Source organism: Bactrocera neohumeralis, chromosome 3 (assembly GCF_024586455.1).
Source record: "Bactrocera neohumeralis isolate Rockhampton chromosome 3, APGP_CSIRO_Bneo_wtdbg2-racon-allhic-juicebox.fasta_v2, whole genome shotgun sequence".
NCBI classification, from domain to species: domain Eukaryota; kingdom Metazoa; phylum Arthropoda; class Insecta; order Diptera; family Tephritidae; genus Bactrocera; species Bactrocera neohumeralis.
In genome coordinates this window covers 17,882,496-17,898,453 of record NC_065920.1, presented here as the reverse complement: position 1 = coordinate 17,898,453, position 15,958 = coordinate 17,882,496, and the positions used below count along the sequence as shown (strand labels likewise).

At 35.5% G+C, this 15,958-nt stretch overlaps 1 protein-coding gene across 2 annotated transcripts in view; it reads left to right on the top strand.

Moving 5' to 3' along the window:
* LOC126752459 (proto-oncogene tyrosine-protein kinase receptor Ret) overlaps nucleotides 1-15,958 on the top strand; it is a 45,546-nt gene that overhangs the window by 24,029 nt on the left and 5,559 nt on the right. For both annotated transcript variants that reach the window (XM_050463265.1, XM_050463266.1), the window contains one exon: nucleotides 13,099-13,871. In XM_050463265.1, the coding sequence (XP_050319222.1) occupies nucleotides 13,099-13,871 (773 nt within the window). The remainder of the gene's footprint in view (nucleotides 1-13,098; nucleotides 13,872-15,958) is intronic.

The window sequence follows — 15,958 nt, the reverse complement described above, 5'->3', positions numbered from 1 at the left end:
TTCAATTAATATGCAAATTGATACTAAATACACAAATAGTCTGCAATGTTTACAAACAATTATTTTGCCTCTAAGCAACACCGCGGTGCACCGTTATAACGCTTTTAATTAGGCCACAAGCTAGTTAATGAACCACTATCCAGCCACTATGGCCCAGCTGAATGACCTAATGATAGGTTGACTGGCTAATTGATATTAAAGGCGGCGCATAAACATACAAACTACAAGTATATCTATATATAAATAAACTATATTATATGCATCCCTGCGCACAAACATATGCATACATATGTATATACAAATATACAGACCCAGTAGAAATTGTCTGCTGATGATGGCAGGAGGTTTTAAGAAAAGTTGAATAATTTCACTACTCTACAAGGTCTGTGGAATCGAACAATCAACTGGTATAAATTCTGTGGACTGATATACTGGCACTTTGGTGATGTGTCTATAATAACTCGTTGGAGACTAAAGCAGCGGCAAGCAAGATATTTGTGGTATCATCTCGGTACTAGAATATTGGAAATATTCCTTTCTGAATAGACTATTAATTCTTCTCCTTTTTTAATGGCGTAGACATCGCTTACGCGGTTATAGCCCAGATTACAATTACATAGATCCACGTGTAGAAGTTCACATAAGTGAGGAAAGTTCTCTGAGCGCCATTCACTTGGGAGTGGCCAGAAACAATTATTTTACATAGGGCTCAAGCAGCTCAAGATTTCCGGTCTTAGACCAAATATCTTCTGGGTAGCCAGAAGACATCCGTTTGAAGGCGAAACATCTGTTTGCCAGGGCTATGTTCTGGGTTTAAGACCTGCCCACAAAAAAAACACTAACAATGAAAAGAAAACTACTAATTACCGAATATTTGCTCATAATATTTCAAAAGAAGCAATTTTCAGGCCAGTCATCTGCATCTCTTTCCCTGAATCTCAGTAAATTCTTAGAGAATACTGAAAACTTTTCAAATTTTCCGAAACATAAAGTTAATAAAAGCCGGGGAACTTTCAAGGTAATGGATATATGGTTAATTCAAACAGAACCAGATACTAGTTACAAACCATACATGTTCTACCTAAGATTTATATCTCTGAAACTCAATAATAGTACTCGAAACCCTTATAGAAAAACGTTTTTTCTCAGTAGAGTTTTGTTGAGAGACAAAAATGTATTAAAAATTATTTTACCAACTGGTTCTCAACATTGAATGATATTAGGTTAAACTCTTCCAAAACTTGCCTAAGCGGTCAAATAGCCTTAGTTTGAAATCAATTGTAAATTTAAGCATTTATATTGATAGTTTTTATATGAAAATATCTTCCTAGCTAGGCATATGTATTTAAAAATGTTTTCTCATAACGTTATACGAGGGTAACTAGTAAATACAAACATACATACATATGTAAGGATATGTATATGGGAACAAGTAATATGGCGATATACATACTATATCGTAGGGCGGGTTGATTTACGGGCAGCCAAAATACGCCAAAATCGCGTAGGCAAAAAATATTCTAAGGATCATTCTGAACAACTTTGCCGAAGAAATTATGGAACCGGTTTCGAGCCAGCGATTTCTAAGTCGAAGTTTTTTTTAGAGATCATAAGCATTTGCTCGTCAGTTTTTAAGATATCTGAATGAAATTTAATACATAGGTGCATTTCAATATTCTATTGATTATATGTCGAAATCGGTCAGATCGGATAACTATATCACATATCTCCCATACAACCGATTATACAGGTTTTTTAAACATAGCCTTAAAAATCGCTGGCTCGAAAACGGCTTTAGACGCATAATGTCTTGAACAAAGTTGTTCAGAATGATACATAGAACATTTCTCGCAAATCGATTTTATAGAATAAAAATCGACCTGCTCTAATGTGCATACATGCATACATAGTACACATGTATATGTATATATACATATATATATATGTACATACATATAAACTTTCAAGATTGCGCCTGAACTTTTGCTAAGCAAAAACTAATTTGTTGCTTTTATTCGCTCTAATCACAGTTTTAATAGTTAGAATGACATAACTGTCAACACAGCGTAAGCAAACAGCTGATACACTAATTAAAGGATACGCAAACAACAACAAATGGGTGTGTTTCTGCTTTTTTTGTTATTTTAAGCACCTAATTGAAACAGTTAATGGCTTAAGCAATTTCTAATTAGATGCGATAAATTGATTTTTGTGCGCTGATAGCAAATTATATTAAAAAAACCAGAAAACTTCAGTTGCCCGGTAATACCCTTCACATGTAAATTTCTTACAGCAGAGAAGGATATAAAAATCTTTATCGGTCAGTTTGTATAGCAGCTAAGTGTTAAAGTGGTCCGATTTGATCAACATATAAGTAGAATGCAAAGTTGTCTTAAACTATAAACCATGCCATCAGATATCTCGTCAAATAAAAAAAGTTTTCAACACAAGGACTTGAGTTTGATCAGTTAATTTGTATGACAGCTATATGCTATAGTTGTCCGATATCGGCGGTTCCATCAAATAAACAGCTGCTTGGGGAGAAAAGGACGTATGCAAAATTTCATATTGACATCTCAAAAACTGGGAGACTAGGACGCGTATGTACAGATAAACAGACGGACATGGCTAAAACGACTCAGCTTGACACACTAACCCTGTAAGGGTTTAATTAATAAAAGAGTTTCTGTAAGGGGTTACATGGGTTTCCTCGGGTAAAAAACAGCCTTTTTTCAATAATTTTTTTCTCATATGAAAAATAAAATATTTTATTAGAACTTTTTATTGCTACAAACATACACTTTAACAAAATTTTTGGAAAAAAAAAATATTTTAAACTCGACCATTGTGAAGCCATTTCCGGTGAGCCCTCGGAAAAATTGTTGTAATCGAAAAAAAAAATACTTCGTCTAAGTCTTTACGAATTGTATCTCAAAGACCTGTGTAAAATTTCATGAAGATCGGTTGAGTAGTTCTCGAGAAATCTTGCCAACCGACTTCAAAAACACAGTTACGAGAAAAACGCGTTTAAAGACGGCGCACTTGACCCAGCTAGCCTCGAACGCACAAGTTCTCAAGGCTGTATCTCCGAAATTTTTACTCGGATCAACTTGAAAATTCAGGAAAATATTCTAGAGGTGTAGAATTTAATAAGACAATAAAAAATTTCGATTTTTTTAAAAGCCGTAAACCTATGTAACCCCTTAAAGACAAGAAAAATTACAAAATGAGTGTAATTTGCTTCACTTTGGTCTCTAGAATGTCAAAACGACACTATTTGAATTTTCAAAAATCAATAAAAAGTCAAAATTGCAACCCTGCTGCTGTCACCTATTATACGCAACTTGCTAATTTCACAATTTGGTGAAATGCTGTACATTTCTACCACAATTAAATAGCATCATTTACTCAGCAATGACGCTGATGACTCATTTTGGTTTACGTTGAAAGTTTTCACTGTCACAGATCTGTAGACGCCATCCAATAAAAAAGGAAACTTTCACGTCGCTTCACTAAACGTTTTTACTTTTCTTTTAGTTTGCAACGATTGAACTGTGTTTTTGTTATTATTGTACTTTAGATTGTTTTCCTTTTCAGTTGTCTGCCAAAAACTGTGCGGCTGCCAAAAAAGTTGTTTCGCGCAAGAGGAGCAAAAGCAATAAAAACGTAAAGACGGCGCGCGGTATTCATATGCATGCATGTATGCATGTGTGTGTGAGTGTGTGCGTGCAATACAGACAGCAGACAAATTTTGGATGCAGCAACTGTTGAATCACTGCCGGGTACATGTAGTATGCAAGTACATATATGTACATATGTGCAAGTATGTAGGTGGTTACATGCGAAAAGAAAACGAAAATGTAAAACTTTGGAAAAATGCGCTTGCAATGTCACTCATACCACCCGGTGTGCCATTCGGTCAAAGTGATGCTTACAGTGCGTACACACTTTGTTTGTGTTAGTGTACTGTACATCCGTTTGAAAGAAATGTTTAAATGTTTATTTCTATATACGTTTTAGCGTTTATAATTTTTTTTTTTTTGCTTTTCCTATTCGAATTTATTTATATTTTTCATTTCGTTCTTGCATTTCCGTTCCATTTTGGTACCTCTCACCACATTTTGTTGCTTTAAAATATAGTTTATTCTATTTATTTTTGATATTTTGTAGTTTTTGGCAAGCGGAAGCCCTGCGCGTGTGCTGTATGTGTGCGCGTAAAGGACAGTGAAAACGTTTAAAATGATAAATGGCTGTTTGTTGCTGCTTTACGCATAATTTATTTATTTTATTTTAAAGTAATAAACGAAAGTGGTTTTCTGTTGAGTGTTTTATTTCTATTTTTTTTTTTTTTTTTTTTTTTTTTTTTTTTTTTTGCAGCTGTCTGAAAATGACAGCGAAATTTCAAGTAGAATTCTATGTTTTGTTGCCAGTTTATTGCTTTTGTGATTTATTGCTACATGAAAAAACTATTTCATATGAATTTATATAATTCTTAGTCACTCAGTCAAAAGCATGGGAATATATTAGCATACATTTTTTATTAAAATTATAAAACAATTAGTAATTGGTAACACATTAAGAAAGTTAGTAGCTTCAAAATAGTACTCTCATCTGGCTTGTCAAGAAAGAAAAAAATATAATAATATTTGAGGCAAAAATCAAAGTTTGAAAGGTAAATTGCTTTGAGTAATTTCTACAACTTTGACACAATAAGAATGTGTTTCGCGCGCTTCGCCCAACTTATGGTCAAATAATCGGCCTATTGAGCGTACTATTCGCAACATCATCACACATATTGAGACCCAGCACTATTATTTGATAATATTCGACCGAATAGAACACGTCCAGCACACACTGAAGAAAATATACCAGTCGTAGCTGATAATCTACACGACGACCGTGGAGAGTCGATGCGGCGCCGTTCGTAGCAACTAGTACTGACATATGGAACGACTTGGCGCATCTGACGTCGCGATCTTAAATAGAAAGCACACAAAATACAGCTTGGGCAAGAACTGAAGCCGCTCGACTTTCCCAGGAGACATTCCTTCGCTTCTTCCAAGAAGATCCGACGTTTTCGAGCCAAATTTTATTCAGCGGTTAGGCCATTTCTAGCACAACTGGTATGTAAACAACCAAAATTGCCGCATTTGAGACGAAAATAAACCTGAAGAGATTCAAGAAAAAACAACGGTTTGGTGTGGTTTGTGAGCCGATGGAATCATCGGTCCATATTTCTTCAAAAATGATGCCGATGATGATGAGAATATAACCGCTAATGATGACTGAAATTGAAGCACGTAATCTCGGCGACAATTGGTTTCAAAAAGACGGCGCCACTTCAATCAATGGATTTATTGAGAAAACACTTCGGTGAGCTGATAATTTTTTTTGGCTGATTTATTGGCCCGTTCGAGTTTTTCTTGTGGGGATATGTAAGTCTAAAGTCTATGCAGACAATCTCGCTTCGATTCAGGCGTTAGAGCTAAACATCACGCTTGGCATTCGGAAGATATGCTTGAACGAGTCTTAGAAAATTGGACTTAACGGATGAACCATCTGAGACGTAGCCGCGGCCAATATTTGGAGGAGATAATAAATGCCAAAAATTGTTCTTCCGTTTGATAATAAATCATTAAATTGAAGTTTATGTTTTTTTCTTTAAAAAAGTAGGCAACGCAGAAATGGATCACCCTTTACTTTATGACAACAAACGAATAAATATAAAAGCGATGAAGAAAGCAGTAAAGCTTAAGTTGGTTAATAGTAATAAAATTAATTGTTATACTATAAATGATTGCCACCTGTTGTGATAGACTGGAAGACCTTTTTCTATAATGCAGTATATAGGAGTTTTTAGATTCCACAACAATCTGAGCTGTCCATGTGAGATACCTGTGAGCATCGACCTCTTAACCTAGCCTAACCTAAGTTCCTGTAGACTATTTTGATGATTTCACGTTCTCTTTTTAGCGAAATTTACTTTGTCATATGTTTTATTCGAAATTATGCAGCACAATAGGGGTAAAGCTTGTTTATTAAAACAAATAGGTATGACGTACATAAATACTACAATTTATGACAGTTAGTTTTGAGGTAAATAGCACCTACATACGAGTGTGCGTGATTCTGCATGTAAACAGTTATTGTTTTTAGCACATTTTTAGCACAACAATTTCACCAAAATATCGTGTGTGTGTGTGTGTGTGTGTGTGTGTGTGTATTTCAGCAACTCACTGACGTCTGAGATTTTATTGCGAATATCTATTTTTATGCTAAATGAAGTTTGCCACGAAGCTTGTAACACCCAGAAGGAAATGATCAGCTTGACGAGCTAAGTCGATTTCGACATGTTCGTCTGTGAATACGCGAATTAGTGCCTCAGTTTTTGAAATACAGTTCTGAAATTTTACACACATCTTTTTCTTTCCAAGAGCCTGCATATCTGTTCGAACCGCCGATATCGGACCACTTTAGGATATAGCAGTCATACAAACTAGCCGATCAAAATCAAGTACTTGTATGAAAAACTTTTTTATTTGACGGGATATCTTCATGAAATTTGGCATGTATTATTGTCATAAACAGTGTTACATTCGCTGTATATATTTTTCAGATCGGACCACTATAGCATATAGCTGCCATATAAACTGTTTAATTACAATCAAGTGATTGTATGGAAAACTTTTTATTTGACGAGGTATCTTCACAAAAAGTGGCATAGATTATTGTCGAAAGTCAAGTCGAAATTCATTCGAAAATATTGTACATATCGGGCAACTTAAGCATATAGCTGACATACAGAATAACCAATCAAAATTAAGAGAAAGATTTTTTTATACTTTTTAATGCCGCAAAGTTGTTTTTTCTGTTATTTTGTATAAATATACCTACATAATAAGCAAATATGTATATTTTCGCTTACATACACATATGTACACACATTGCACGCTAATCGTTTTCTACATTTATCATGAGTTATTGATTTTTTACGTTCTGCTATCTAAATACTAAATGCAGATGCATAGTGCATACATATCTACATTTGTTTGTACGCTTCCTTGTAATCAATATTATTTATTAGTTTAATAAATATGCTTAATTAAATCGTGAGTGCAATAATGAGCTGGAGAGTGAGTGATATGAATGCACTCGATGGGGAGACTTTCCAGTAGAGTTGGAAAAGCTGGCCGGCAGCATGAAAAACCAACATACATATGTATGCATAAACATATACATATATATATGTAAATACCGTTATCTGCATTACAACAACAAAAGTCGTACGAAAACGCTTTCTCATTGAATGTCTAACGCGCATTGTTTTCCACTCAACCATCAAATTATGCAAATATATAAGCAGTGTAAATTATATATTTATATGTACATACATATGTTTGTTTGCTTGAAGGTATGTAAATAACATGTTTGTTTATTGTATGCATACATATGTATGTACTTCATATGCTCGCATCATAATTTGGCCAGGCATAAAGACAAATATGACCAGAGCAGCTGCCTGTGAAAGTCCCAGTTGAATTGGCAGAAACATAACTCGCTGATAAATATGCGCGCGCTCATAAGTATGCTATATTTTAAACACTCACACATATGTGTGTATGTGTGTTAGCATTTTTATTATTATAGGGGTGTGATATTACTAACAATTGTTAACACATTCATAGTCGTATTTGTGTTTATCTTTAAATATCTACTGACATACACACATGTAAATATATACATGCATACAAAGATATGTACTTGTTAGTATGTATGTGTAATGAAGTAAAACAAAGCTGTCGTCACAGTGTCGCCGTTTGAAGGAATGCGCTCTATCCGCCAGTCGGGACGGTCAGTCAGCTACGAATAATGTGTGCCCAATAAACAAAAATTTTATGAAATGCTAAATATACATATATTTTTAATTGGACAGTTTTTAAGTCATATACGGACTAAGTTAGACTATAACAGGTCAATTGAAAAGTCCTTGGTTTACCGTACTATAACATTTTTTTTTCGTTTTTTTATTCAACATAGTTCCCTTCAAGTGTGATACACTGATTATAGCGACCCACCAATTTCTCGATACCATTTTTGTAGAACGATTTGGCTTTTGCTTCAAAGTAGGCCTCAGTTTCGGTGATCGCCTCTACATTCGGTAAAAATTTCTTCCTAACGAGAATTTTTTTCAGGTCTGAGAACAGGAAATAGTCGTTGGAGGCCAGATCTGGAAAATACGGATGATGTAGGAGCAATTCGAAGCCAATTCATGGACTTATCTGGCCATCGTTTTCGCTGACTTGTGACACGATGAATTGTCTTGGTGAAACAGCACTTTCTTTTTCTTCAAATGCGTCCGTTTTTCGGCGATTTCGACCTTCAGACGGTCTAATGATGCTATCTAATAGTCGCTCGTCCTTCCTTTTTTAAGGTAGTAAATAAAAATTATTCCACGCGCATCCCTAAATACAAACGCCATAACTTTGCTAGCCTTGACTGTTGCATTTTTCCACGCTTTGGAGCGGATTCATTGTGTGCAGTCCACACGAATGACATTCGATGGGACTTCAGGGATAACTGATGGAGCCACGTTTTATTCATTGTCACATATCGACGCAAGAACTCGATTTTATTACGGTTTAACATCTCCAAACAATGTTCCGAATCATCAACTTGTCGTTTGTTTTTGTCAAAAGTAAACTCGCGCGGCACCCACTTTAAATAGAGCTTTCTCATCCCCAAATATTCGTGAATTATATTACGTATATGTTCAGTTGATATCTTTAGAGTGTCTGCTATCTCGAACAACTTACTTTACGGCAGCCAAAATTAATTTGTGGACTTTTCTGATGTTTTGTCAGTAACAACCACTTTTGGGCCTCCGTCACCATCTTCGGTGCTCATTTCACTACGTCTAAACTTAGCATACCATTTCTTAATGGTTGATTTTCCTGGGAAAATGTCCGCAAACTCGTCATTAAGCCAAGTTTTTTCTCCAATTATATTTTTTCCCGTCAAAAAGCAATATTTTTTCAGCACTTCTATTTTTTCTTTAATTTTTTAACAAAAATAAAGGTTGCTTCACTTAAAATCATATAATTCACAAACTAATGATTTGACAGCTACACGCGTTTTATGAAGCTTAAAGCTTACTAAAAATCATATGGATTTAATTTTAGTAGCGCCATCTATGTGTCGGGGCGCGGAATTTTCTATTGACCTGTTATACTGTTAGACTGGTGCAGAAGAAAAAATGGTAAAAAATGAAAGAAATTTATAAAAAAAAAAAATAACTTTGAATCGTTTGGTAGAGTCTTTGTTTGGGTTTTTTAAGAAAATTAAATCTTTTATAAAATTCAATAAAAGAGAACATGTGACTATCCAATTAACAAGATATAATCGCTGGTGTTTCTATCTCTATTTGATTATACCAGTTTGAAGTATTTATACCAGTTGTTTATTCGATTCACTACTATCAAAAGTATGGTGAACGGAATACAGCTAGTTCAAAGAACACGATTGTTGTTGATGAATATAGAAACCAAAAAGGAATACTGTTTACAGTGACTACAATAAACATTAAGATCAAGAAGTTGTCGAAAGAGCAAACAATTTATTTATATTATACAGCTTTATCGGAGCAAGTTAAGCAAGTACGCGTTTCATACTCAAAATATCCACCAAATCATTCGAACGGACTCGCGAGAGATGTCGAGCTCTCTTACCATCTTTCTAACACTTGCCTGACGATTTTCAAGTACCATATCTTTCACTCTTTAATATTTTCATCAGTTGAGGAGGAGAACGAGACATGTCTTCAACGATCTCTCGACTGATTTTGAAGGCTTTGCACCACCCGCAGACTTCAGTTTTTTATAAAACTGAACCACCGGGCCTTTTCAAATATTCGCAACGATTCGGCACACGAAATTTGGTTAAAAATACAAAATTTGAGATACATTCTTTGTTCGATATTTTTATACACTGTAAAAATCGCAACGCACTACTGAGATGTACCGACTTAAGCAGTTGCTGGAAGCAAACTGGTCGACAGATGGCTTGGCATAGTAATTAAGGACAGTCCTATCAATTTCGCAAAATACGTTTTTTTGAAATATATTTATATTTGAATTCAATTAGAATTTCTGTCAAATTGTGGATATTTTCAGGCAAGTCCCAGTGAGCTTTCAAAATAGTTCTAACACATATTTGTTTGTTTCGTTTTTTCAACAAGCACCAACCCCTACTAGTCGAATCCTTCGTCAAAAATAATAAATCTGCAATAGATGGCATATCAGTCTTCGTTTATGGCTTTCAAAACCGGCAGTCGGGAAACTTATTTTATGGGATAAACAATTAACAATAACATCAGAAGCAGATAAACTTTCATATTTTTATATTTTATTTAAAAATATATTCAAACGTTTTTCTTAACAAATTCAATTACTTTTGCTTACTGGGTTTAAGTTTAAAATGTTTCGTATACATTTTCATGCGGATGTGCGCCTGCAAGTAGACTTTGTATTTGCTAACTTCGTTTGTATGTGTGCACTACAGCGTTTTTCATTACAAATACCGAGCAAAAACTCTATGTTTAATAAGTGCGAGTTGGAATTTATAATTAAATAGTCCAACAGTTGTACTTATTATATAATATCTGAAGATTTCTATACACAAATGGGCAGGCTAATGTCTTTCTTCTTTAATTTAACTTAATGCAGTTCTCTTTATTGCATGCATATAGGTTAAAGGGAATTTCATAGCACAGCTGATGCTGAAATTAACATTCTCCTGACTTTTTATATTATTTTAACATTTTTTTTAATTTTTTTAATTATGTCTGTCTTTCGAAAGACTTTTCGCAAGTGCTTCTTTTTTTTTGCATATTTTGCGCCATTGAGTGGAAGTTTGCCCAAAGAGGTTTTCGTAATCGAAATGGTTTAAGATAGAATTATCACTTCAAAATTTTTATTTTCTCTACAAATGAACCAGTTTTATATATTTATATAGTATACTTGTATTCTATACTCTCTTTTCCATCACTCATCCTACACAAAATTGCTTTCCATCACAACCAGTTTATTCGGTTAACTGTTATTTTAAAAGATTTCGATACTTCATCAATCAATTTGTCTATTTTTCGAAGTGCCACTTGAACGCTTCAACACAAAATAAGCACACATACACATATAAATATATATGTATGTTTATATAAGAGACACATTTCTATACTCATCATCTGCAGCATAAAGTCATTGATTGTTTATCTCAAGGATTTTATTTTAGTTTCCGTTAGTAAGTTGTTGACACAACGAATGCCCTTAGTTTGAAGAGTTCGAGTTAAAAATAAAGGAAAACAGTTCAATGGGAAGAAGTATAAAATCATAGAAAAAAACAGTTTGCTTCGCTATACTTAAGTATAATAACGTTTTAACTGGTAATTTATTTAAAAATGTCATTAAAAAATTTTCATTTATTCGAGAATATTTTGCTCTTATAAAACTAAAAAATATAATACATGAAATGTATATGATATCGCACAGAAAACCCAAAATTTAAAGCTTATCAAATAATCGAGAAATTTAGTCGATTATATGCTTACATAAAATGACGTCTGCGAACTCGCAGTTTTGCCAAGAGATACAAACGAGTTTAAAATTGTATATTTTTTTACTATCTACCCTTACAAAGAACTAGCTTATGTTAGCTTTATTTGAAGCAAATTATGTGGCCCATACGGCAGGAGGAGGAAGAATTCTATACCATTAGCCATTAGAGTCAATAACTTCTTTATATGATCGAATAACTTCTTTAGTTTAGACCACTAGAACCGGAGCCGCTGTTCGCTGTGATAAGAGGGCGGAGAGAGAATAGATAACTACTGGCCTGAGCCAAGCAAAACTATTATTGAGAGGGTAGAAGCAAAAAAGGTAGAAGCTCAAATAATCAATCAAACCAAATTTAGCCACAGATAAAGTTAGGATACTGACCTCAGGTCTATTGTGCCCTCTCCTAAGTCACAAAAACTCACCTAGTCCCAGCAAATTGATAAATTCCAATATACTGCTGGGTGCTAGCGAAGGGATGTGATCCCTAAGCTTAGGCGTCAACATGAAAACGGAGCTAGGTTTGAGAGTGAATATAGAAATGTCATCCATTTCAGTTATTGGCCAAAGAGAAGTACGGACCCGTTCGATTTTGAAGAGTAGACTATTTTAAAACGTTATGTCTTTTAGTATACATTGTCATTGTAACACAATGAAAGACGTCCCCGATGTTTTTGAGAAATCTCTCTAAAATGATGTCCGCTCTGAGGCGATGTGATCGCTATTTAGAAACATGGATCCAAGGGCCTTTTCCTGCGCCGATAGACTGCATTCAATTAGCAGCAATGAAACATTCGGATTCTACCATGATGGTGGATGCTGCGGTGCGGGCAAGCTCATCAGCCAGTTCATTCCAGGCTAAATCCTGTAACCTGGCACCCAAATAAGGTGTATTTGGTTACGATCTGATAGACTGTTGAATCGTTCTATACGCTCCTGCACCAATAGCGATTTGATCCCGTACACGGATCTTTGAGTGCCGCTTGACTATCGCTTGGTATAACTATACGTTCATTGCGATAGTTGCGTTGGAGGTATATCTCTACGCACCGACTTATAGCAAGGACCTCTGCTTGGAATATGTTCGAAAAGCTACCCATAGGTATGGAGAGTTTGGTGTGTGGTCCTGCGACCCCTGCGCCAATTCCCTCCGACTTTTCGAGACATCGGTGTACCACTTGATTGTACTATCCCTAAGCAGTAGCTCGAGAGCAGAATCGTTCCATTCAGCCTTACTCCTAATGAGCCATAAACCGAGAGAAAAGAGAGAAAGAAATGGCTTTCTGTACCTATTATTTATTAGGTAGCACTTTGTACCAAATATTTTTTATTATTGTGAAAGGAAAGTATTCAAATATTTCTAATTCATTTATTGTCCGAGGTCCAGTTTAAAATTTCGCCAGATAAGAGCTAATATAAGTTTAATATTTAAAACTTTTCTTTTATATATTTTTCAAACCTTTTTATTAACACTAAACTATTCCACTTTCAGATCCTGTCGTCTACTTTCCCATGTCTGCAGTAAAACTAAATCTGCCATTTAACGAAAAGTCACAGAGTATATTTTCCAAAATACCGATTGGACGCTTTCAGATACTGTCCGTTGGTAAGGACAATGAGGACAAAACAAAAGAATATCTCTACACTTTGGATAATGACGAACTGTTGCATGTGAACGGCAGCACCGGAGAGGTCTTCATGAAGGACGATTATCAAACCACACAGAAAAAGACGAAAATAATCTTAACCGCCATACCGCGGAATGAGCACAAGGCGCTTGACAAAATACCGCAAATGAAATTGGAGGTGACGCCACAGGCGGAAGCTGAGTATTGCGCGAATTTGGAGAATGTCTGCTTTTGGGATGCAGCGCAGTACACAATAGTGGAAGACGCCACTGCTGAGGAGTCGGAGCAGATGAGCGCCTTCGAACCTTTACGAGTGGGCACATTGAATCCACGTGCCACACGCTATCTCTGCCCCACGATGGATGTGAAATACACGCTAACGAGTGGTGATAAATATTTCACATTAAAAAATAATGAAATCTATACTAAAGTACCGTTGGATTATGAGTACTTCAATACAACAGAAGTGAAAAATTTCGCAGTGAGCGTCGCTTGCACGATTAAAATGAGCGACGACAAAACGTTGGTGTTCAATAAGACGCTGCAGGTGGCGCTTTTGGATCGCAATGACAACGGACCGGAGTTACAAAATGAGGGCGTCTACAATTTCTTGTTGGATAATCCACATTTCAAACAGGTTAGTTTGCGGTAACTACGCACAATTTACTAGCCGTAAGGTGGCAAGTGGGGCGTTGGAGTTCGACGTAAACTTATCGATTGTTTTCGTTTTGCCTTATCGCACAATGCTCACTGGTTTCGCCATAAAAATTTGTTTTTTTTTCGTATTATTTTTGGCGTAAGTTTGGCTGTTATTATTATTATTTTTATTTTTTCGTCTGCCAGCGGGTCTGACGTCTTTCGTGCATTTTCCAGCGCTGTTGGCTTTTATTGCATGATACCGGCAAACTTTTTGTGGTAAACTAATTCGCATCACGCAACCGGTATTCGTCTTGTCGGGTTAGGCACAGACCATTGCACATATACATATATATACATATATATAGCGTATTCATTATAACCGTCTGCTGTTCGTCTGGCTTGGTTGATTGTCTACCTTGTAACGCGCCTTCTTTCATTTGTCTTAACTGTCTGCTAGTTTCGTTGGGGTGGAGGTAACTGAATTTGTAAATTGCCAGTAATTTCCGGCATTTTTTGGTTTAAAGCAAATGTTAAAATCCGTTGCGGAAATACACGGTCAGCATTGATTTAATTTCAGTTTCATTAGTGAGATTAAAGTTAGATCCGGACATAAAAAAATCAATTTCTGAATTAAAGACTACTATGCTAAGCTTAGGCGTCAACATGAAAACAGAGCTAAGTTTGAAAGTGAATACAGAAATGTCGTCCATTTTAGTTATTGGCCAAAAAGAAGTACGGACCCGTTTGGTTTTGTAGAATAGACTATTTCAAAACGTTATGTCTTTTAGTATACATTGTCATTGTAACACAATGAAAGACGTCCCCAATCTTTCTGAGAAATCTCCCCAAGAGTTTGCTCTTTCAGACTTGGATCCAATACCGAAACATTTTATCAGAGTTGGTAGAAGCTAAAGTAATACGATTAAACATCTTAAAAATATTACCCCCCTAGTAGAAAGACAACTGTAATCCTGTGGTTTCGGATGCCGTAATTACGGATTCGATAGGAAGCGCCGACCATTATTACTAAAGAGTTACTAAGATAGGACTGTATACGCTTGGTCTTAACCGAGTATATGAAACTATATCTTATCCCGCAAATATAGAAATATTTGAATATTGTGAATAATCAACGCGTTCTACAACTATTACACCAATTACGACCTAAAGCTAAGAACTTTGGCCAAACCTCTTACGTCTCCTCTCAAAAACACAACAAGTGTAGTGAAGAAGAACGTAAAAATGTTCTCAACCTTCGACATAACCGATTTTATCCGTTCAAAAACATTGAGCGGTTGCGATTCCCATTCACAGCAACTTACCGATCTTGATGATCACGAAAGAAGTACGGCCCAATGACGCCCCGGCCCATAAACCGCACCAAACCGTAATATTCTTGACACTATGGTCACGCCTTTATCTCACTGGCACGGGAACATTTTGTACTGTTCTTGTGGATTCAAATTTTTCCACTAGACGCTCAATTGTTGATATTACAGGACGATTATGAAGACCATAAATTGGACGTAGCGCTCGTAAAGTTGTGACCAATGACGCCGAATTTCGGTAGAAAATTTTAATAATTTCGACTCGTTGTTGGATCGTATATCTTTCCATGATGAAATGGCAAACCTTACTGAAGAGAAATATCAAAAGAGCGGGAAAAATATGGCGTCGTTTGCTGTTCCTATCGGTCTACTTTTGTAGCGCCTCTATTGAAACATCCGATATAAAAGAGTGGTGATTCGCTTTAGTAGAGGCCCAGAACAATAGTCAGAAACTTTATAGAAAAACATACATATCATATAATCTTTTCACGTGACTTTATTAAGAGAGACATTAATGGGTCGGCTATCATATAACAGATAGAGTTACCCAGAGTTTACCTCGACATATCCTACACAAGTAATACATTTGAAGAGTCTTGAATAAACCCTTCACATGTCCTTTAAACGAATATATCTTTATCTCTAAGAAGAGTCTTGTATGAACCCTTCACATGTCCTTTAAACGCATATATCTTTGTCTCTAGTGTACATATCCTGCGCCTTTATGAAATTACCTCAAAAATTTATTTCGAAATAA